The sequence below is a fragment of the Episyrphus balteatus genome, chromosome 3 (genome assembly GCF_945859705.1).
Source record: "Episyrphus balteatus chromosome 3, idEpiBalt1.1, whole genome shotgun sequence".
In the NCBI taxonomy this organism is placed as follows: Eukaryota; Metazoa; Arthropoda; class Insecta; order Diptera; family Syrphidae; genus Episyrphus; species Episyrphus balteatus.
The window spans coordinates 21,247,310-21,271,148 of NC_079136.1; the positions used below are offsets into that span (position 1 = coordinate 21,247,310).

Genomic DNA, 23,839 nt, shown 5'->3' on the forward strand with positions numbered 1-23,839 from the left:
AAATATCTGTGATTGCTCCAGTAAGGTTAACAGGTTTGCCATCCTGTATACTGTATAGACTGTTTCGGAAAGTAGCATGGATAACCCTTTATGTATCACAGGTTAGCTCGGTGATTATCGTGCTGTCCCGGTGCACCGATATAGATCGGCAGTAGTTACAAGTGTAACGATTTTTAAATTTTTTTTTACTATTTGCAGCAGTGTACAGCAGTGTTTTATGTTGAAGAAATATTATTGAGCCACCGTTGTTAAGTGTGATAAGTACCCACAAAGCGACCTGGCGTCGTTGTCTAAGCGGTGGAACCATTTACCAAATTCACCATTTTGGCCTAGGATTTTAGCAGTCAAAGTTGTAAGCAGCCAGTTAAGTTTTAGCGGCACCGGCACCCATCCTTCCAATTCATTCCGTTAAAGTAAAAAATTATTTTCTATGTTTTTGCGATGTTTTTATCAATTTGAAAAAAAAAAAAACGAGTTTAAGGCTAAACGCATGACCGGATGAAAATTATTGTGGTGTGCAGACAAAGCGGATGTTTGGGGCCTACACTTACAACAAATCCCGTCAATATAAAAAAATTATTTTCTCTGTTTCTGCGATGTTTTCAACAATTTTAATAAAAACGCGTTTAAAGGTTAACCTTATAACCTGATGAAAATTATTGCGAAATGTAGCCAAATCGGCTGAATTGAGCCTATACTCACAAGATCCTTTAGTGCCGAAAATAATTTTCTATGTTTTTTGCGATGTTCTTTTGTTCAATTGACCTTTATAGTTTCTTCGGAATAAAAATCAATACTGTTAATTTAATCTCAGACCAAATTTCCAATAAGCAATTTTTGTAATGATACCCCAAAAACTTCTTCTTTCAACCACAGAACGAAAAGCTGTTGTCTAGTCTTTGTTAATTTTCATGAGGAAAGAAAATCAAACTTCCTATTAAATATCTCCAAATATCAGCACCTTATCTGCAAACGGATCTCATACTTATGTTCACACAGCCATACTACACGTTGTGGATCATTAAATCTTAAGGCCTTCCCTCATTCAAATTTTATAACCAATTTCCACTAAATACCATCTACCTAAAACTCTCCTATAAACACAATAAACCTCCCTAAATTTCTCATCTCATTAAGGTTTACGGTTTTCAATAAATTTTACAATATTTTTGCTATAAAAATTCGTTTGGCCGTTGACTGTTAATGAATATTTATCCAACCATGACTTCCATAGACTCCTACAGAAAAAAAAAACGAAAAAATAAACTAGAGTTCAATTTTTCGAGGGGAGAGGAAAAAATCACCCAAAACACAATCAATGAGAATTTTTCATCGTTCCTTCTTTCGATACTGTAGTAGAAGTTGAAGCAAATGAACAGACATAAAATGGAGAGAGTACATACAAAAAAAAAAAATCAATAATAGTAATTGCAATTAAATTATTCCACAATTTTCTCCTTAACCCTCGGTGTTCGGTTCGGTTCAGTTCGGTTTGAACTCACTACGATATAAAGGTCCTGGATGTTATTTTTTTTTTTTTTTTTAATATGAAACTGAAAAGGACTATTTAAACGGATTTCCTCAATCGATTCCGATAAAATATTTTATAAAGTAAAAGTGAAATGACGCGCCGCTTTGCGCTTTGGCATACACGCCGCCGCCGATAATTCACTTTACCAAGTCTGCGTTGTACACACTCGATTTTTTAAGTGAAGAGTGTATACATTTTACAGCAAAGCTAACCCCGAAACGAAACAGGGTGTATGTCTACTTTATATTTTTCACCCCAAACTATTTTATAATTTTTACAATATTCCGAAGCACGAAGTGCCCAACTGCCGAGTCGACTTTATATAGTCAGATCGACCACTTTTGTATAGGAAGCGTATCATAACGACCATCTCTATTGGTTTGTTGTTGCAAGTGTTGTTGATTATTGCAACAGTATGAATAAATGCCGACTTAATTGAAGTTCAGTTCGCTATATGGAAAAGAATAGCCAGCCTGAGAGGTAATGGTTGCCACTGTTGCGAGAGTTGAAAAGTTTTAACAACTCAAATAAAGTTTATTAAAAAAAAAACAAAATGTTTTTTGACTTTTGAATTGGATTGAATGAAGTAGTAACATACAAATAAGGATCTAAAAGGCTTTTGAAAACAATGATAAATCAAAAGGAACAGCTGTGTGTTGAGTTTTTATTGACCGAGTTTTCATTTAACAATTCTGGAATAATCAGTTAGAGCTAAAAAACTGGGGTTGCCATTAGTGATTTGTCAATATTTATACTACAATGGGTTATTTTTTTATATTCCTGACTTATTTGTAGCCAAAAATTTTGTGATACCTTATTTTGTATGTTTTAAAAACCAAAACTCAAATTTATTTGAAAACAAAGTTAAATATAATTAATCAATAACGAAGAAAAAAATAACAAAAATAATAAAAAATTATTAAAATTATTTTTAATTGAATTAATTATTTGAATAATTAATCAAGTTTATCGAAATAAGAAGCGTTACGGGCGTTACCTTGTAAAACACCTTATTTTAGGAAAGGAAACTTTGTGGTAGGTTTTTCATCTTCTTCTTCTCCATTATCGACGAAAGTCATGATCTCGGATGGGGTCACAACTCTCCCACTCTACTGCTTCACACTACGGCTCCGCATGTGGGGTTTGCCGGTGGTAGGTTTTTCATCATGTTTTGAAAATCGAAATTCAAATTGATTTGAAAACAGAGTTAAAAATATATTTGAACTAGTTTGTCGAAGTAAGAAGCGTTACGGGCGTTACCTTGTAAAACACCTTATTTTCAAAAAGGAAATCAGATTTCCATAAATTACAAAATGTTGGATGTTACACAATGTGTTTTTTTTTTTCGAAATGATGACGTTACGGTCGTTTGGCTTTTTTAGTCTAATGTTTTGTCCCTGTGATTGAACTTTTTATGAAGAAAAACCTCAAATTTGTGGAAACATTATAGTAAGATCATTAAGAGAAATTTTACATATCTCAGATATGGGGGTTGTATTTCAAAATAAAAATTAGTATTCAACTAAATCCGAATCCTTGAAGATATTTGTTTCACAAAAAATAAAAATATTACCATTGTGTCCACTAGACTGATTCAAAAAAAATTATTTTTTTTTTTGTTCAAAGCATTGTTGAAAATATTGTTGGAAATGACGAAAAAAAAATACTGTAAAAGTTTCAGCCCTTAATGTTAACATTTAGTACCGCCGCATCGCAAATTTCTATTTCCCATACGATTTGTATGGGAAAGATTGTGTATTTGTGTTTAGAATTTTTTATCTTTTTAATGGTTCATCCAAAAGGCTTGACAAAATCATTTTCTTTTATAAAATTGTTCGCTCTACAAAAAAGCTCTTAATAATTTTTTTGATTTACCCCCGCGTTTCGAAGTTATTCAACTTTAAAATATAAAAAGTAATTTTTTCTCATTTTTTTTCCGATTTTTTGACGAAATTATTAGTTTTTTTCAAAAAAATTGGCAAAATTTTCGATTATTTGTATTCTATGTTGTTTTTTGGTTTCACAGATCCTTTAATATAACTCTCAAACCCCTAATACTATCATATTAGATTTCTTCAATAAATTCGAATTATTCATTTTTTCAACTAAAAATTATTTTAATTAATTTTTCGCGTCGGTTTTTTTTAAATTTTATAAATGCAATTTTGTAGAGCGTTCAATTTTATACAAGAAAATTATTAAATCTAGCCTTTTTGATGAACCAGTAAAAAGATAAAAAATTCTAAACACAAATACACAATCTTTCCCATACAAATCGTATGGGAAATAGAAATTTGCGATGCGGCGGTACTAAATGTTAACATTAAGGGCTGAAACTTTTACAGTATTTTTTTTTTTCGTCATTTCCAACAATATTTTCAACAATGCTTTGAACAAAAGAAAAAAAAATTTTTTTTGAATCAGTCTAGTGTCCACAGTACGGAACAACATTTTAACTAAACTGCGTTACCATGTGAAACAAATTTAAAGTTGGTGTTATTTAATTTAATGTACCTCATTTAGTTCGACTTGTTGTAACTCTTCAAATAAATGATGGTCATTGGTCAAGGTAATAAGCTAGAAAAATAAGTAGCTTCAAAGAAAGCGGTGCGAGTGTTTATTGCGTGACCACTGAGTTACCGCTTTTGTGGCATAAGTTTAGACAAAATTTGTTTTATTTTAATACAGATTTTTTATGCTGACAATTTTGACAATGACAACATCTTTTTCAATTAAGTTCGTATTTACGATATAATTAGGTATTTACAACTGCGTTACTGTTTCACTGCGTTAACATGAAGTTTAAATTGGGTAACGCAGTTGTTTTAGATCTATTTAAAGTTATTATATTCAAAAAAATTTCATATAAATCTCTGTTATTGGGAAATGTTTCAGTAAATATCATTCATTAATTACAGTTGGAACAATTTCGTTACATGTTCATGCCAAGTCACCTTACTTTGTCAAAATATATAGTGTTTTCGACAGTCTTTTCATTATTTTGCTTTCAAATCTATTAGTATCAACTTAATTAAAGTACAGTTTGTTTGTAGGTAAAATCTGGTACAGCTGCGTTACTTTTTGTTACCATTTTTTTTTATAGAATTTCTGCCATTAGTTTGTTTTTCTGATTTACTTAAAAATACCTTAGCTTCATATGTCCCGATTTATCATCAGAAGTTGGTGCTTTTAATTCTAATACGAGCTATTTTTTTTTTCTCTAGGTTTTTTTTTTTTTTTGAAAATTTGAAGCTTGTAAGTAAATTAGTAGGTAACGCAATGATATAAATTATGCATTAAAAATATTTGATTGAAATTTATATTTCTGCTATTTAACTTTATGGTAGAATCATAATTCCGATATAAGAGAAATTTTATAAATAAAATTGAAATTTGCAGTAAAGTAACGCAGTTGTTTAGTTTTTCGATCGCTTTGTGTATGAAATGTCAAAAATATAGAAATATCATTCAAAACATCTTAAACCATTGGCAATTGGCAAAAAATATAATAAATAATGATGATACCTCTCTGGGAACGCTCTGGGTTTAGTGTTATTTTGACTTTTTTGTTATTCTTAGTCAGAATCATAGTCCTAATTTATTAAGAAGTTATTACTTTCTCAGTTGGCAACCTTAAAATTCTCAACTGACTTGAATAAGATGAATATAAAATTTACTGCATTTACAAATAATACAATCGCCAATCTTACTGCAATCATAATTGTATACGAGTTAACGTCGTCATTTTAGTTTTGTATAATCTTTTCCTGAATACCCAAAAAAAAATTGAGAATTCAAGATCGATAACAAAATACAATTTAGACAATTTAAGACTTTTCGAAGGGTGTATAATGGGAAAATTTCAACTTCTGTATTTTATAAAGGGGGTACACAATTTTAAGGGTGATATTATTTGGTGCTGATGGATGGGATATACAATCTCAAGAATTGCACAAAAAATCAAAATTTAAAACGAGTATCTTATCGAAAGTCACTTGAATACATAATAAATAATGAACAAACGCATTTGGCGATTCATTTATCATTTTTCATGTGCGTTATGAGAGATATGGTAGGTATATATTTTGCCCAAGGGGGATATTGTTTCAAATGTGAATTATTCAGACATCAAAACGCGAGGAAGAAATTAAATATTCGTTTTTCTTTTTTTTTTATTGCCACATGTATCTTCAATTAATTGGACAAAAAAGTCAATACTAACAAAAACGATAAATCATTTATTTTGTTGTTTTTTTTTTCTTTAAATTTATTTTGTTTAAATTTAAAATGAAAGTGATTTACGTCAAGCAACAAAGTTCAATGGTAAACATCAAAAAACACTAATTGGTTTGATACGTAAAGTGCGCGCGAGTGCGAATGAGTTATAAATTTTCGTTCGGATGATTTGAAAAAAAGATACCTAAGGCACTAAATGGTTTGGTGTTCAATATTTTTTTTATTTTTTTTTTTTTTTGGTTTCTCATAAACAAGATATATGCATAAATAATCAAATTAAAGTTTTAGATTGAGGCAAAAAAAATATCTGAAGGTCATAAAGTTTATCGGATACATGGGAAGAATTCAAAAAATTAGTCATAGAAAATGATTTTTTATAATGTTGCAGACCCGTTTCTCCGGTCTGCGGGTCGCTTTTATGAATGAGCTGCTGGTATTATATGTTAATGATGATATTTCATAGATAAAGGTTCACATGGTGATTTGTTTAAGATGTTTTGAGAAACAAGGCAAGTATCATGGGAGAAACTAAAAAATATCATGAAAGATGTGTTTGTTGTTTTTTGAGATGAAAAATGTATTGTGTACAAGTGTTGTTATTATTTTTAATGTTTATTTCATAAATTCATAAACAGAGAAAGCAAAAAAAAAAGTTTAATTCTCACATCGTCACCATAAATCTAAAATAAAAGTAGATTAACTTAAAAAGTATGAACATAAATTTAATATGCTAAGATTCATATTTAGAAGGATTTTATAGAATAAATAACGAAACCAGACAAAACAAACACACAACACAATTTATTGTAGGTACGTTCCCAGAAATAACATAGTGCTTTTATTCTCTTTTATTATTAGGTTTTTTTTTTTTTTGACAATGTGATTTGAAACAAGATGAAACGAAAACGCGACACGAACATTCAACTTGTTATAACTTTTTTGCTTTAATAGATAGATGAATGAAATTTGTACTGTAGATAGGTTAAATTAAATAAACTATAAATGTACAAAATTTCAATTAATTTCATATTTAAAATTCTGAGATAACGGTAAAAAGATGTTCTTTTTCTACACACGTTATATCTTTTGATCTAGTGCACATACAAATTTGATTTAACTTTAATACGCATACTGATAACATAACCTTTCATTTGATAGATATATCACACATAACGGTACGTGCTCTACAAGTTACACAATCTTAAATTGAAAAACTTAAAAAATACCTCAAAACACCTGTGGAGATCTGTTGACGATGACCAGTGTAGGAAGTACCGTAATCTCAGCTTGAAATTTCGACATACCCTACTAACAATTTTGCTTCTATAATGCTTTACAGAAGCAACAATTGCATCTGTAAAGCTTTATAGAACCAAAATTGTTTTTGGGTAGTTGGCTTTTTCTAGGCATGGTAGAAATATGATTCATACGTCATATAAAAGGTGAAATAACCTTCCAGATGATATACAATTTTCTATAGGTTGTCATTTAAAACAATATATTTAATGGTGTTAAAAGAGAAAAAAGAATGATTTTTTTGATTTTTTGACGAAAAGTGATTTTGTTTGAAAAAAATAAGCTCTTTTTGTAGATGTTGTATAGACATGGACGCTATAAATATTTTGAGCTGAAACAATAAGCTTTCAGATGATATAAAATTAATATAGGTTGTGGTATAAAAAACATGTATTTAAAGGATATAGAATAAAAAATAGGTAGTTTTTTTTTTTTTTTTTTTGCAAGAACATTTTTTTTTAAGGTTTCACTTCTACCACGTGTGAATTACACACATGACTTCTTTTTTTTTTTAATTTATCGTTTGTTAATAATAAAAATATTATAATAAATTAAAAATATATCGAAATATTAGTTTGATATAATTTTAATCTAAATTCATATACAAACTGGCGTTCCTGGAATGCTGTTTAATGTATACTTGCCTACACTCTTTACATATGTATCAAATTGAAACACACTTTAAATATCGACTTTAATATTGAATTTTATAAGAGGAAATCTGCAACTAAGCCTTGCCAAATCAGAATGTTTGAGTTATGAAAGCGTTCCAGAAATGATTTTTTTTATTATTAAATGGAAGAAAATAAAAAACAAAAAGAACAAAACCTTTTAAATTAAAAAAAAAATGCATTGAACTCATATTTTCAACCTTCATAATTTTAGACCAGATAACATTTTTTAAAAAATATTTAATATAGAAATACATATTATGAAATAAATAAGCGTATTATTTCTTTTATTTTTAAGAATTTTGGAAAACTTGAAACACTTAAACCCAGAAAAAATGTTTTGAGAATGTTGAAAATTCAAAAAAACGTATGGATGCTAAATTTGGAAAAAATATTGTACATATAAGTACTTCAGAGACTAAACAAAAATCTGTATAAAAGAAATAATTTGTATAAAAGACCTTTCTCTCATTTTCATATTTTTAACTAACTGGTCTAGTTCGTTTGTCCACTTAAAATCCCCGTTTTAGACGATTATTTAGACTTCCTAAAAAAAAAAATAGGATTTGCTCTACATTTTTTTGGAGGGCAGACAAACGAATTAGAGCTGTACTTACAGTTTTCTGTTGTGTTGAAATTCTCAAAACTGCCTTCCACTAACCTTCCAAAAACTATTTCGAATTCTGTATGAGCGTTTGCCAAATAAAAGTGCTATTTAAAACGGTTATATATTTTTTTACGAGTTAAATTTTATAAAAAAAACTTTCTCAAGTTCGACCGTAATCCAATGATCCAATCTTGTAATAGGCCCAAAAGTGACATTTCAATTTGTTAATTTCTTTACAAAATCAATGGAACCTACGTAACTCCAAAGAAATGTTATTGCTTCCAATCAACCATTAGTCCCTCAATGGCTTATAATAGTAATAACCGACGTTACACTTCAAATTACTTTCAAATAAACAAATGTCTTTCCTTTTACTATATTAAATCAAATATCTACATTTTTATTTTTTGATTGTTTGTCTATGTAACTATTCATTTTCCAAAAATTTCATTCAAACCCATTTAAAAACCCTAAAAACTATTGGACGTTGCTTAAATTCATTCAACTAATCTAATTTAATTTGCCAAATGGTCAACACTTATTACTTGTTGACTGACGCAATTTGTTTTTTTCTTCCCACATGGCTGGAATTAGACTGAGTTCATGGGCGTTTTATCACTGTCCACCAGCCAGCATTATTGACACGAACTCATTTAGACAAAAAAAAAAAAAGTACCTAAAATAAATAAAAAAAATAAAAACAAAAACAGTTTTGTCACTATTGACAGAAAACAAGTCAATTGATTTGAAATAAAATTCTTTTAACACACCTAAAAGTCTATGTCTATGTCAGTGCGTCATGTAAAGTAACAAACAAAACAATGCCAGTGAGTTTACATTCTCCCACACTTATTTTATTATCGATCACCTAACCTTTTTATCGAATGAATTACGAATATATTTTTTATTAATTTACATAAATTGTATTTGACAGTTTGAATGAACGGAGTTAGCTGCGGGATACTTATTTATGTTATATATCACAACCTTGTCCGCTTTTTAAGACGCAAGTGTTCACCTTTAAAGAGACAACCAAACAAAAGAAAATGAAAAGAAACAAAAACTAAAACTCACACATAACTTTGGGCCAAAAGTAGTGGCCAACCGCCTTCACGCAGTCGGAGCCCAAAGGGGACAAAAGTTTGAGTTATTATTAACTTATAACTCGTTATCAGCCAAATGAACGGCTTGGCCATGGTCAATGATTGATAGGCTGACGTTTATTACGAATGCACGCGTTCTCGTGTTGAATTGAACGTGTGTTCCATTCGAACGCAGCGAAAAAGAGGAGCCCATAATAAAGTATCTTATTTCTGTAGACTGCTTGGTGGCAGTGTGGCACTATAGTCGCTTAGAATCATGGCGTAATCAAATCGTGACCAGCAATAGGATATTTATACAAACACTATTGCCGCCGATGGCGTCCGTATCGTCGTCGAATGTCGGTCGTCGTACTTTTAATATGATTTTAACTCACGCACTCTCATTATGATGATGACTGTGATTCTATAATGTTCTGATGAAGAGGGGCAAGTAACGGGTTCTATCTTTAAGTGCATTCTCTGTGTGATATGCTGCACTATACTTACCTATCCTAGTCATAGTCATAGTCATTCCATTTGAACGATGAATTTAGAATTTCAATCAATTAGAGAATTGTTTAAATTAATTTGTTGTGGATTAAGCTAAAGGGGGAAATTTGCATTTCAATCGATTTATAGGTATATGACTATTCAAACGACGTAGAAGATTAAGAAAATGAGCGGTTGTGATGAGTTTTCCAGTCGAAAAGTCTAAAGAAACGTGAATTATCTAAACGATTTTAGATAAGTTGAAAGTTAATTGTTTTTAAAATTGACTATGATTGAATTTGATTTGAATATTCAAATAATTTCGAAGAATTTCAAATGAATAAAGATTAAACGTTTTAAAATGTTTGTTTTCTAGAACCTTCTAATTAACTTAAACTTTTAAGATAAAAAAAAAATCACATATTCTAAGAAAGACTTTAAAAACTGTGCCTTATAGTGAATACTGGCTTACTGATACCCTGTTTTCAATCAAATATTACCTAACAAAAAAGGTAAGAAATGGCAGCAAAATCATGTTTTTCGTCCAAAATCAAAATTTAAATAGCTTGTAAATTGCCAAATAGGATCACATTAAATTTCAGAAACCGTAAAACTGATAGTTGCATTGAAAACTTGAAAGAAGAAAAACAATCTTACGCCTGCTTTGTAAGTAAACTTAAAAAATGTAGGTAACGAAATAAACAAAGATTCCAGTTTCTTCGAATAAAGCAAATCTTTCAGAGCGGAGTTCGCATAAACTCTGGAGTAATGGACACTGCAGAACAAACTACATCAGAATTAAATCAGCGGCAGTTTTTCAATGCACCATTACCTAACTGATTTTTTAGTTTAACTTTAATCAAAATTGATCGAAATATATGCTTTGTTGACATTAAGCCTGACACCAGGATAATCTTCCAAAAAAAACAGGGCTAAATAATAAAAGAAATAGTTGCTGGGGTACCACAAGGAAATGTACTAGGTCCAAATGCGTACTTTTTTGCTAAACGCTCTGAAAAATATCAACTAAAAAACGGAAATTAGATGTCATGAAAATAATAACTTAAAAGGTTAGTAATTTTTAAAAATGTACTGGTAATTCAGACAACATAAGAAAATGTAGGTAGTATCTCAGAAACCGTGGTGCTATTGTTTGTACAATGTACTACCACGCCAGAGATTCTGAGTTAAATTCTCAAATGCACAATCTAGACATTCAACCCTTTCACATAGTTCCTCTTGTACGACTTCGAACAAACTCATATCAATAAGTTTCGAACGGAACTTGGAGAACATCTCAGAGACACAAATTAAAATAATTTAATAATTTCTATTGAACACAAGTTTTACGGTCCTTATAAAGCTATTTGAACATTTCAACATTTTATCATGGAAGATTTCTCCGAAATATTAATCACCTAATTTTAATCCAATATTTTTAAAGTAGATACTTTCATTCAATATACTTCGAAACACCTCTACTGAGCAATCGAATTAAAAATTTTATTAAAAACAAACGTTTAAGAAAAATTAAACAAAAAGGGGTATCAGCGGTTTTTGTATTGATGTTGTTAAAATACATTCAATAGGTCACCACATATTGATAAAATGATAACCTAATTGTGTTCAATTTCACTGATACAAGCTTCGCAATGTTATTTATAATAATCAGAGCTTAATAAAAAAAAAAAAGAATTTTAAGCCAGAAATCTAAAAGCAAATTTAAAAAATAAAATGTTTTCCTAACCTCAGTTTTTACCCATCGATCTAATTTACTCTTGATTTTTGTTGAAAATTGGAATTTACAAAACAAAAAACAGTTTTTTTTTTTTCTTTTTCAAAAAAAAATTCTGCAGCAATCGTTTGTGAGATACACAAATGAAATATAAAAAGAAGACACTGTTGATTGGATTCATAAGCCCAAAAGTATAAATTTATTTTGTTAAATCAAGTAGATTCCAAAAAGTATCTTGTTTCATAAAAGATACTTCTTCGTCTTAATCCTATTTATAAAATAACAAATGTTTACAAGTATGTAAGTAATATCTATATGTGTGTCATCAAATTAGAAAGAAAAGAACATCCCTTTTTGTCTTCTATCTGTAGCTTCCTTCTTTGTAATTTCTATCCCAAATTCAAAAAAAAAAAAAAAATCTGACAGATAGAAGATCTCCATAACTCGATGACAATAATTATCCCAATAAGATCATAAGAATTAGAAAAAAAGAGACCAATGACAGACAAATGTCGAATTCCTTTCAATTGAAAAATCGAATTTTCGGCGATCTCGAAGCGAATTTTTTCTGAAAATCATGTTCCATAGAAAAAAAAATCGCCTCAAACGAAGCAGAATTCGAATTTTTTTTAATCCCTCTTTTTTGAGAGATTTACACGGATTTGCACACACACTTGGAACATTTGACATTTCTCAAACGTCAAGCTGAAAGTTTTCTTCGTGTTGTTTGTTTATTTGAGAACACCAACTTCAAATAAAGAGTAAATTTTAATTGAATATCGTATTTTTATTGCGGAAAAATATGAAATAAATAAAAAAAAAAAATGTGCGATCAAAATATATTTTTTCCTGGCATAGTTCTTGTGAAAAAGTCAAATTACTGTGACTTTTCTTCTCGTAATTGTCGTCAGAAAATTTTTTCTCTGTAAAACCACAGCATACGGCCAAAATACAAACCTTCTACTTCATCTTCACTCAGATCTTAATAATAACTGCAATTTCCCTTTGATTCTGATTAAAATAAATCTATATTACCGAAGAAAATAATCAAAATTATTGATCAAAGGAATCTCTGGTTTTATTTTGCAGAAATTGTTTTGGTTTCAGCTTGACGTTCGTGTAAAAATTGTTGTCAAATGACACACATACAATCGCAAAAAGAATTCGGTCTGTTTTCATGTTCCTTTTTAACACCAAAAATTCAATTTTTTTGAGGCGATTCAAAAAATTGAAAGGAATTCGACAAAAGCTGTGTTAAAATCTCATAATCTTGACACAACCATATGATGATGATAGTGTACAGCATGACAAGGAGCGTGCAGATGAACCAGATGTTAACAGACAAACGATTTATTAATTTATTTTTAGATAAAAACAAAAAAAGATACTTGACATTTTCTTGCATTTAAATTGCATTAAAACTCAATAATACCAATGCAACCAAATGTGAGTTAAATATATTGCAGAGCTCAAAGGAGACTGGAAAGACTATGTTAAAAAAAAAAAATTTGAACACACGATAGGTATAGTCTGTCCATAACGAAGTAGTCTAAAGAAGGAGATCGTAATCTTAAATTTAGATATAATTTTCATTTTTTTCTTTCGACACTATACCTACTTCTATTTTTTTTTTTTTCGTTGTTCCTTTTACTCTGTCCATTTTGGTCGGTAACGGTTACTCGAACACCCGTCATTAAACGAGACGGCAAGGGATAAAACATGGAAATAATACGATTCAGATGCATTTGTGAACTCGAAAAAAAAAGAGCCTGTGCTCTGGTAACCTGAGGTTACTTCTCTTGGAGGAGCTGTACACCTTACCTAACCTTACATAAAGGGCAGAAACCAAAATAAAATAAAATAAAAAAAACTAAACTGGATATTCAACAGATATTTAGTTCTTTGTTGTTTTGTTTTATTTATTATTCTCGTGGCATTAAGTTGTCGTTTTTTTGTTTTGTTGTCCGAGCTCCTTCTGATTTCTTAACATTTGTTCTTATAGCCTGGAAAGTTTTTGGATCGACAATAGTAGTCTCTCTTTGGTTGAAATTACACTAGTCTGCAAGGAAATCCGCCTTTTAATAAAAAATATACTTTTCTAAACGATTTTTGTGTGCTAATTCCGAATCCGAAGTCAAAATTGGCCTAGCACGTCACGTTTTTTTAGATATTCCCGTTAGAAAATCTCAAAAACCAATTTTTTTGCTGTTTTCGAAGCAATTTTTTTTGGGGTAATGTTACGGTTTATAAAAGAACTTTAAAACTCAGTTTTAATCTTCTCAATATCTCTTTTCTTATCCGAGATATCTTAATTTAAGTAAGTTAAGTAGGTTTGGCATATCTCACCATAAAGAAACTGATCATTAAAAATTCATATTTCTTTCTACCAAGAACAAAAGTATAGGTACTTTTTTAATAGATTTTTCTGAAACCAGAATTAGATTCAAGAAAGTCAAATCTTTCATAATTTCAAAAAATTATTAAGGAAAAAAAAGATAAATTTTGCAGACCAGTGTTATCAACGTAGTTTTGAGGTTTCGATATATTCGATACTTTCTTTCTATTCCACACTTTATTTCAATATTAGAATGGTGAAGGTTCAACAAGTATTAGATAAGTTGAAACCTTCGAGGTAACAGTTTCAATTCACTGGTTTACGAAAAATCTTGCAAGTTTAAGGCTCATTTATATGCAAACTTATTTATCTTTCAGGCTTTCAGTTTCCTTAAAATCGAAATTTTGGGAAATTAATCGATTATTTTCAACAAAAAACAATTTACAAAATAAACGTTGGCGCGACGAGCTTACGAAGAGCTAAAACCTATTGACTTAGAACTCTCAACCACTTCTGTGAGCGTGTATTTGCCAGAACGGCGGAGGGGCGTACAATTTTAAGCCAAACCCAAACGCATTTATACTCTTGGAGGCTTTGACAATTCCTCTCAAGTAGCGTTCCACTAAAAAATTAAATAAGGATGGGGCTGGATTTGAATCCTGAACCCATAGCGTGACAATTTATCACTCTACCCCTTACCCTGGCACAAAAAAATGCAACAATTTATTTATAATGACCAACTTATTTAATGAGCTTGAGCTGAAAACACAGAAAGTCACAACGAAATTCATTAATCATTCAAAATAGACATGACAATTAATTTTTTTTTCAAGTCAAATGCAAGAATGCCAACAAAAAAAACCATCAACCGAACCGTGAAATAATTTCTGTTACAACAAAAATTAAATCTCACACCTTCCACATTAACACTTGTTCGTTTTTTTTAACAAATTTGTTTGAAATGTAAATTTTTAAACGGTGGGAGCTACTAAGCCGAACAAAGAACAAACAAATTGACCAACTAACTAAAATGTCTTTAACATAAAAATAAAATAAAATAAACTCACAAGTTATTAATCATTTTTTCTTATTTTTTTGTAAGTTAAGTTATTGCGACACCTTTTGTTTAAATTTTTGTTGACTTTTTCATGAAAATGCCTCAGGTTTGAAATCATTTATGTGTATCTAAGCTTGAGTAGAGTGTTGTTTCTTCAAGTGGAAATATCTTTGTTAAGAGTTTACTTTCAGAAATGACTCATGATTGGATTTTAATGTTTGTCTTTACTCAATGACTATACTATACTATACAATCATTAATCTTCAAAGTGGATTTTGAAAAATTGAAATAAGTCTTGCAATATTTTTTTACAAGCAACTGGTTTTCATATTCTTATGAATTAAAAAAATAAATATGTAAACTTTTACTACTTAAGTTTCGTAAATGTTTAAACAGAGCATAACATGAATGTATTCAAAAACAGACATTTTAGGTAATTAGTTTTATTATAGACTACATTTACCTCCCACACGAAATGAATCAACTTGAAGAAAGTTTTGTTGTCATTTGACAACTTATCTGTTAGATATACCAAAAATATGTCAAACTTACAGATAAAGTTCTTGAATTTAAATCAAAAGCAGGTATTTGCAAAGTTTATTTTATCTACTACCCACGTCAAACACCCAAAAATAGATACCTATAGACACAAGTATTTCCATTACTTTAATAAAAAGAAAAAAAAAAAAAAACAATTCAGAAGCATCAATCACATTCAATGCATAAAATAGCTTTACTGATTGTCATTTAAGATTTTGACATTAATGATTCATTTCTGGGACTGAATTCGTAAATGTCAATCACAATTTTCACCTTTGACATTTTATTTGTTGGCAGTGGTAATAAATGAATAGCTACAAAAATGATTTTATCTAAGAAAATTGTTATTTTTATAATTGCTTGAAAAATTAAGCCTGGTATGAAGACTACTTCAATTGTCTTTTTGATTTTACTCAAGTTGTTTACTTAAGGAGTGTATTTATAATTTTTTTTTTTAATTCCGAGATTTCAAAATCTGAATTACATAAATTGTTGTTTCATTTAAAACACTCTATTTAAAAGAAAATGCATTTATTATAATCAGTAATGGTTTCTGAGATCTCAGTGAAGTCAGAAATCTGAATATCTTGAACAAAATAATTCTTGGGATAGAAGCTTTCCAATTCGCTTTCCTACTTTTTTTCAAATGAATATCTCCAAGTTATCAGAATACTGAGCTGGTTAATTGATTGGATGATCACTTGCATTGAACTAATTAACAGTTATAAATTTGTTTGAGACTGTTTCACGAAAATGTTTTAAAAGCAGTTTTTCTGTGGATGTTTCATAGTTTCAAACTGTTTCCGAGTATATTTATTTCAACATATTTTTACTGAGAAAAATAAGGTTAAGTAGGTATGTAATTTTCAATAAATTTTTGTTTTGTGTGTTAACCTTAATCCTCATACAACAACAGGAACTAGTCAAGGCTACAAAATTGATCATAATCTTTATCTGATTTATGGAATAAGTCAAACATAATGAAACAATTGAACAAATTTTTCAGTTCCAAAAGTTCACTCGAAAACATTATACACAAAAAAGTTCTCATTGTCACAAGTAAAAGCGAAATGAGTGTTTGAATTGAAAACTATAAGATAAAGTTAAAACGTTCATTCAGAGAAAATAATCCAAAATTGCCATTTTCTCTGAGTTGGATTTATCTAGAGCTTATTAAACTTTCAGATAAGTTTGACTTCAGCCAAAAAACTTTGTTATCAAAAGCGTCTATATTGTTTAATGTTATCAAATTTGGTAATTAGTGTCGGGTCTATCCTATGAATCAGATACTGGTTCATCAAAAATATATAGTGTCTATTTCACTGACACTAAAGAAATGACAAAAGAGGTGCCTGCATCAGACTGAAGTTGATGAGAAGGATATTGAATTTGTCATAATCATAACTTAAGCATAAGTTGTTTCCTGTAGGTACTCAAAAATAATTAACTTTTATGTGATTTTAAGCCATTTGATTTTCAGTTTTTGAGTTGTGGACATGTCTGGGAACGCTTTTCTTGGGTATATTAGATGCAATAAAATAGAAATGGAAACTTTTCTAACCGAAAAAAATATATTCTTAGATGCGTGCCAACTATTTTAATTGGTATATGAGAAAAAAGCTTCAAATTGATTAAAAAAATGCCTAGGCATCAAATTTTCCACTTCCATGATTTTGACCCTTGGGTATTATAGAAACCTTAGCAAAAGGTTTTTTAATTCTGTCCCAAAATTTGTTTATTTTGACTGCGTTACGGGGTAAATATATTCGATTTGAGCCGAAATAATATATCTAATAGAAAAAAATTGAAATACAAAAAAGTAGGCAATTTATGAACAATTTTTCCATAAACTAGAATACAGAGTTTCCTTATTTTGAAAATCGATTCATTCAGTAAAAAAAACATACTAATAGCATAATCTACTTAAGGTACACTCCTTTTTATCAGAATAGGTACACAACTTTTCAAATGTTCATTAACCGTTTGTCCCCAATAGTAGTACGTGACCTAACAAGGTTTTATTATTTTTTGATACTTTAAGATGTTGGGAAAAGCAACAGCTAAAATTATTTCAAAATGGACCATAACTCTCGTATTGTTTTTCTTGTAAAGTATTTTTTGAAGAAAAATCAACTTATTTTTTTCTTCATCAGAATAGGTACCTACACCCTTGTTATCTTTAATGTTTTTGTGGATTTCGAGCAAATTTACCATTAAAACAAATAACTGGATTTTCCTAAGTGTAATTTTATAATCATACTACCATTTTGAAAAACATGGGTGGATTAAAATCGCTAAATTTTGGCGAAAACACCTTAAGAAAAAAAAAACACACACAATGAAGGATCCACCAGTACTGGTATGATTAAAAAAAATTACGACAGTAAATAGAATGGTAATTAGTCCCAATCTTCTAAAATGGCTGAATTTTAAAAAAGACACCATTACTACACCAAGAACAGAATTGTATGCGTTTAAGGTTTTTGAAATCCTTTGACATATAAAAAGTTGAGTGGTATTTCTTGCTATTTTTGGATCAACGAACATTTAATTTTGATGTCCTTGGTGAGTTTAACTATCAGTTTAACATTCTGCGAAAGGAGAAACCATTTTGAGACCAACTTCATTGTTAAAAAAGAAGTGTTAAGGCATGGAAGACAGTAATCTTCTACGATAATACAAATAATGAATTTCAAACGTGAAGAATGGTCACAATTATTTGTAAATGCATATTCAAGAAACTTTTCCTTAATTCTCTAGTATTTGTGAACCAGTATTCTAAAACTTTTAACAGGACCACGCTTCCTACCACAAAAAATGCTCTGTAAAATATTGGGAGGAAGTGCAAATTTAGAAAGTACTTGAGTATCTACCATAGAAAACAACCCTGAAACTTGTTGAAAATGTTTGGAAATGGCTAACCCGTACTGATAAAATTTGTGATATTCGATTTTAAGACAAAAATATTTCCTAACCCACCATTTTTAACAATTTAGGGAAGAGATTCAGATAAATTGTATAAAGAGATTTAACAATGCAATTTCTGGACAGTTTTTTTATATTTTTATGAATAAAAACGCCACTATACAAAAAATAAAATAAGTAAAATACATTTTTAAGAAGAACTTGGTTTAAATTCATTTCATGGACCCCTTTCACATAATTTTCTATGCGTAACTATTCTGATGAAGCATAAAAATTACTTAGTTTTTCGATGTGAAATTATTTGGCATAAGGAAACAAAAAAAATAACCAGACGTTTGGAATTATTTTTTTTTTTTGCTGATTCTGCTAACATCTTAAACAATGACTTGACATCAAAAAATTATTATTTTTCCTACACTGCACAGTGTGGTAATTCGCCAATCTGACTGGACAAAATAGAAAAAAACAAGTTTAGCCACATGATTTTAAATCATGAGTTCAGCTTCTCAATACAATGGGTAACTGTAATTCATGTTTTGTTTTTTTTGTTTTCATCTCGGATTAGCGTAAGCTAAGCTTGAAAGTTGGTTCTTGTCAACAGTTGGATGGAGATAATACCAAGTATTCTATTTTTCGCTTGAGTTTGGTTGCCGATTAAAAACGCTGTGGTAGTTATTGTTAATCTACATTTGGAGGTAAAGTATTATAATTTTTATTTATTAATTACCATTGCAACTATTTAAAAAAAATAAATTCTGTAAAAAGGCTAGGAAATGCAAAAAAAAATATCTTTGTTTTTCAAATAGAGGTAAAGTTAATTTTTCCGCATTTTTCCGGTCTGAAATTAATTAATTAATGTATTGTGGAGTGTTGTCATTAAGATTAGCTATTTACATGTCGCGCGTTTTCGCGACCGCCATACAACTTTTTTCACTTTTCAAAATGAAGAAGAAAAAAACAAATTTTCGAAAAATGTGTCAAAACTGCCAAATAAGATCGAAAAAGACAGTTTTTTTGATCTTTTCATCTTTGGAACATTTTTGACGATAAACAAAAATTAAAAACATATATAAAAGTTTTGTGCTTCAAGTTAAGCGAAAAAAAGACAAAAAAGGTGGAAGACACATTGGACCGCTCTTTAAACATGAATTTCATTTTACTTGACGAATATTATGTGGTAACTAAATAAACAAAAACAGTAGATAGTGAAACAAAAGTAGAAAAGAATTTTTAAAAATTAAAAAACGGGAAAAATATAACAAACGGAAGGTTAAAAGTCTCCTAAGTGCACCTATCCATTAGGAAATAGTTAATATCAGTAGAATCGCTCTCCGCAAAATTGAAAAAGCATATTCCAATAAAACCGTAAAGGTTTTATAGAAATTTTCTTTGAGTTAAGGATCAAAATGTATAAAAGATTAAGTTCTGATCCTCTGGAACCACTAAACCACTGGAATTTTCAACTTATGAGGCATTATCATTGATGAATGATGCTTTTCTGTCGGAACATCTTAAACAAGTTCAATGCAAAAAGCAAGCAAGTGTAAAAGGCCAGAAATATTGTCACGAAGAAATTCAGAGAATTATTAGCTTGAAACAACATCGAAGGTAATATAAACACAGCTGTTTTTAATAGGCCTTATGTTTCAAGTTTGCATTGCACAAAAAGGAGTTATACTTTTTTAAATTATCTGCAGATATTTTTGAAGGTGATGCTATTTTGTATGATTGTGAAACATATTTAATTAAAATCATTGCTAAAATTTTAATTTAAAGCTGATATTGAGAAAATAAATCATGTACCTATGTCACCTGTCAAAAACGTGTGTAAAAGTTCTATTTCTTAATAAAAACTAATTATTCTGCCTCTCTTTTTTCGTGAATAGCAATAGAGTTTTTATTTATTGATATTTTTCAAGCGTTTTTTAAAGTAATTAAGTACCTATATCCAATCATAGAATATGTTTATGGTAACATAAGTTCAAATACTATAAAAAATGCATTTTCTGCATCACTATTTGACCCACTTTTTGCAGAAATTATAGATTTCTTTTTAAAAAATCTTTCTTTTTTATAGAATTTTATCTACTCACATTCATTTGTTTAAAACTAATTAGAAAAAAAGTCTATTTAACGCGAGTTATTAATTTTGTCCAGCTAGATTCGTGATTGGCCACACTTTGCACTGTGAGGAAAAAACGAATACTGAACATTTGAAAAGTTGTGTACCTATTCTGATGATAAGGAGTGTAGGTACCTACTTTTTATTTAATTTAAATTAAATGAAGTTTTTATTGAAAGGACAAAATTATGCCATTTGCCGGGTTTTTCTTTAACTATTATTTTACCAAACAATAAAATTATACCTATGTTAATAAAAAAGACAAAGCGAACAAGGAAATACAATTTTTGGTGTGGTTTTCAATGAAAATTATCCCAGACTATGATTGTTTTTAGGTAAGTACCCCACGAACCTACCTTTGCACTTTAAACTGGAGTACATGATTCAATTGCACTCAATATGAATTGAAAACAAGTTTTTGAGGTTTTCTAACCACAAACCTAATTTCTATACAAAACTAACAAAACAAATCATCTCAAAACGAATTATACTGAAATCTTATTCAATATTATTCAATAAATTGAAATATCAATAAAAAATCGAAAAAAAATCCATCCAAAAAAGAAAAAAAAAAATACTCACCTCAAAATCTACTCCCATTGTATCCAATTTAGCCGCCATTATCCCATTTTTGCTGTGTGCAATTCCTCTGAATTTTATGTCCCAAAATAATAGCAAAATTTCCTTCAAATCTTTCTACGATTTCTTTTTTTTTTTTTTTTGCTCTTTCTCAGCTGACAGTATAGAAATCAGCAAACGATAAATCGATATTTTGCACAAAAATTCACAAACAATTTTTTATTTGGCATAAAATTATTCAACTCGAATGTGTGGTGGAGAGAGAGAGGAGTACAACAAATTTTTTTGACAATTGACAGCACTGATTGTTGTTATTGGAAATTAAAAAAAAAAAAAAACTACTCAACGGAGAAGAGAAAAAAAAATGATAATCAACTCAAAGATGCGGCTTTCCAATAAACATCACACAAAACATCATTTCTGTCAAATATTTTTTCTCTTTTTTGTTGCAAAAATCACATAACAATTTTATTAAGAAAAAACCACACAAAAACGAACGAGCCAAACAACACAAAAAATAAAAACGCAGAGCCGAAAAAGAAAAACGTACTCAAGAAAACTCCACCCGAATTTTCGTTTTTCGCACAACGAAGAGAGCGGAGCAACACACAGAGAAGATTGAAGGACGAGCAAGCAGCAAAAAGAAGAAAATTCTATTCGGGAATTTTTTTTCTCTCAAAAAATAAATTTTGTGACTTTTTTATTTCTTATCGGAAATGATTTTAATTAAATCAAAGAGAGTAGAAACAAAAAAAAACGAACAAGGTAAAGGTCAAACGCGGATAAGTTCGTTTCGATCCTGGCGGGGGTTCGTCTCGTCTATTTTATTGGTGTTCTCCTATTTTGTAAATTTCTACTCCATCGCGTTGCGTGTAAATAAATAAATGAAAGAAGGAAAAAAAAAACAAGGAAAATCGAAAAAATTGACTTTTCCAACACACAAGAAAAAAATTTATCTCTCGCTCTGGTTGACACTTGGGGCTATGTTTTTTTTTCTCTTTGAGATTTCACACAGAAAAACTCTTATTGGAATTAGCAAAAACCACTCAATATTTGTTTTAAACAAATATTTATAAACAAAAAAAATGTTTACTATCTTTTCTAAACAATTTGTTTGTTTGTGTGTGTTATAGATTAAAGGTTAGGTTTATTATTTTCATAGAGATTCTTTTTTTTTTTTTTTTGTTTTATTATATATTTTTCTAGCGAAAAAAAAAACGATGAATACGAAGCGCTCTACCGTTAACAATGTCCACACGCGGCGAATGCAGGAGAACGTCTGGTCTGGAGCGAGCAAACTGTCGCTGCCGTGGGAAACACCTTGTGCGTGGTGGAATGAATGAGGCAGATGCGCAATTTTATTTAAAGTTGAAGCGAGAGAAAATGATGTAGTGTTTGATATCGATTTTCCAGTTGTTGTATTATATCTTCGTAATGTACAGAGTGACATCTAGCGGTAAAGAGTTTGGTGATTTCTTTAGTGTAGTGTGTATGCGCATGCGTTGAGTTTTGTTGATAGGAATTTTTTGTTGCTGCAACATGATGATGGGTAATGGTTTTTTTCTTTCTAATTTTTTGAGTTGATGAAGTTGGGTTGAGTAGGTACCTAATTGATTTTGTTGTTGTAGGGTGAAGTGAGTGGTTGACTGATAAAAAATCATACCGATGATGGAGTGCAAGTTGCAAGTGCATGTTTGCCGCTAGCTGTTCTGCAGTCAAAAATCGTGGTTTTTTACGATTTCTGTCAAAAGTAGACCTCCTTCTATTGAAAAGAGTTAAAAGCAAAAGTTGTAGATCGTAAAAGTGTCTACAACTTTTACTTTTCAAATCATTTTTTTATATAACCTCTCAAAATATTGAAAAAAAAAATGCAAAAATACAATTTTTTTATTTTTTATTTTTATCTTTTACAAAAATGGTTGGATTTTAACAAAACTTGGCCAAAATTTACTTTGTTATAATTTTTATCTATTTAAATTTTTTTTTTGAGCAAAAAGTTAATTTTTGGATTTTTGACGAAATTAATTTGAAAAAAATAGCCTATTTTTCAAAAAAAAAAGTTACCAAAAAAATTTTTGATTTTTGAAAAGTTTGGAATGCAATTATTTAGATTAAAACCTATTATTTACGATTGTGTGGAAAAACTATACTTTTATTTCAGAAAATATTGAGAAAAATTGAAAAGCACAAAAAAACGATTTTTAAGATCGATTTTTCCGTAAATGACAGTAATATTGGCGAGAAATAATTTTCCATAAAAACTAAATTATACTTTTCTAATGGCCTTTGACCTTCTTAATTTGAATCTAGCATTAGAATAGCTCTAACGTGAAAAGTTGCTTTAAATATTGAATTTTGAACGTCCAAAACACTATTTTTGTGATGTTTTGCATGGTAATATCTCAAAAATGTTATGTGATAGAATTTTTTTGACTTCGGACTCGAGCTCAGCGCACAAAAAAACCATTAGAAAAATATATTTTGATTTCTATAAAAAAAACTTTTTGACTAGTGAAATCGAACAGGGCAGAAAAAATCGAATGTCAAATGTCAAAAAGTTTTGTTTTTATAGAAATCAAAATACACTTCGCGTCACTTGAATAGAAACAACATTTTTTCTTTAGAAAATAGCGA

General features: G+C 29.5%; 1 protein-coding gene across 3 annotated transcripts in view; it reads right to left on the reverse strand.

Annotated features, from left to right (window-relative positions):
- LOC129913071 (uncharacterized) overlaps positions 1-22,374 on the reverse strand; it is a 407,284-nt gene extending 384,910 nt beyond the window's left edge. For 2 of the 3 annotated variants that reach the window (XM_055991492.1, XM_055991491.1), the window contains exon 1: positions 21,209-22,374. In XM_055991492.1, the coding sequence (XP_055847467.1) occupies positions 21,209-21,247 (39 nt within the window). In that variant the 5' untranslated portion in view covers positions 21,248-22,374. The remainder of the gene's footprint in view (positions 1-21,208) is intronic. The other variant, XM_055991493.1, reaches the window with a different exon arrangement.
- Positions 22,375-23,839: the final 1,465 nt, after the last annotated feature.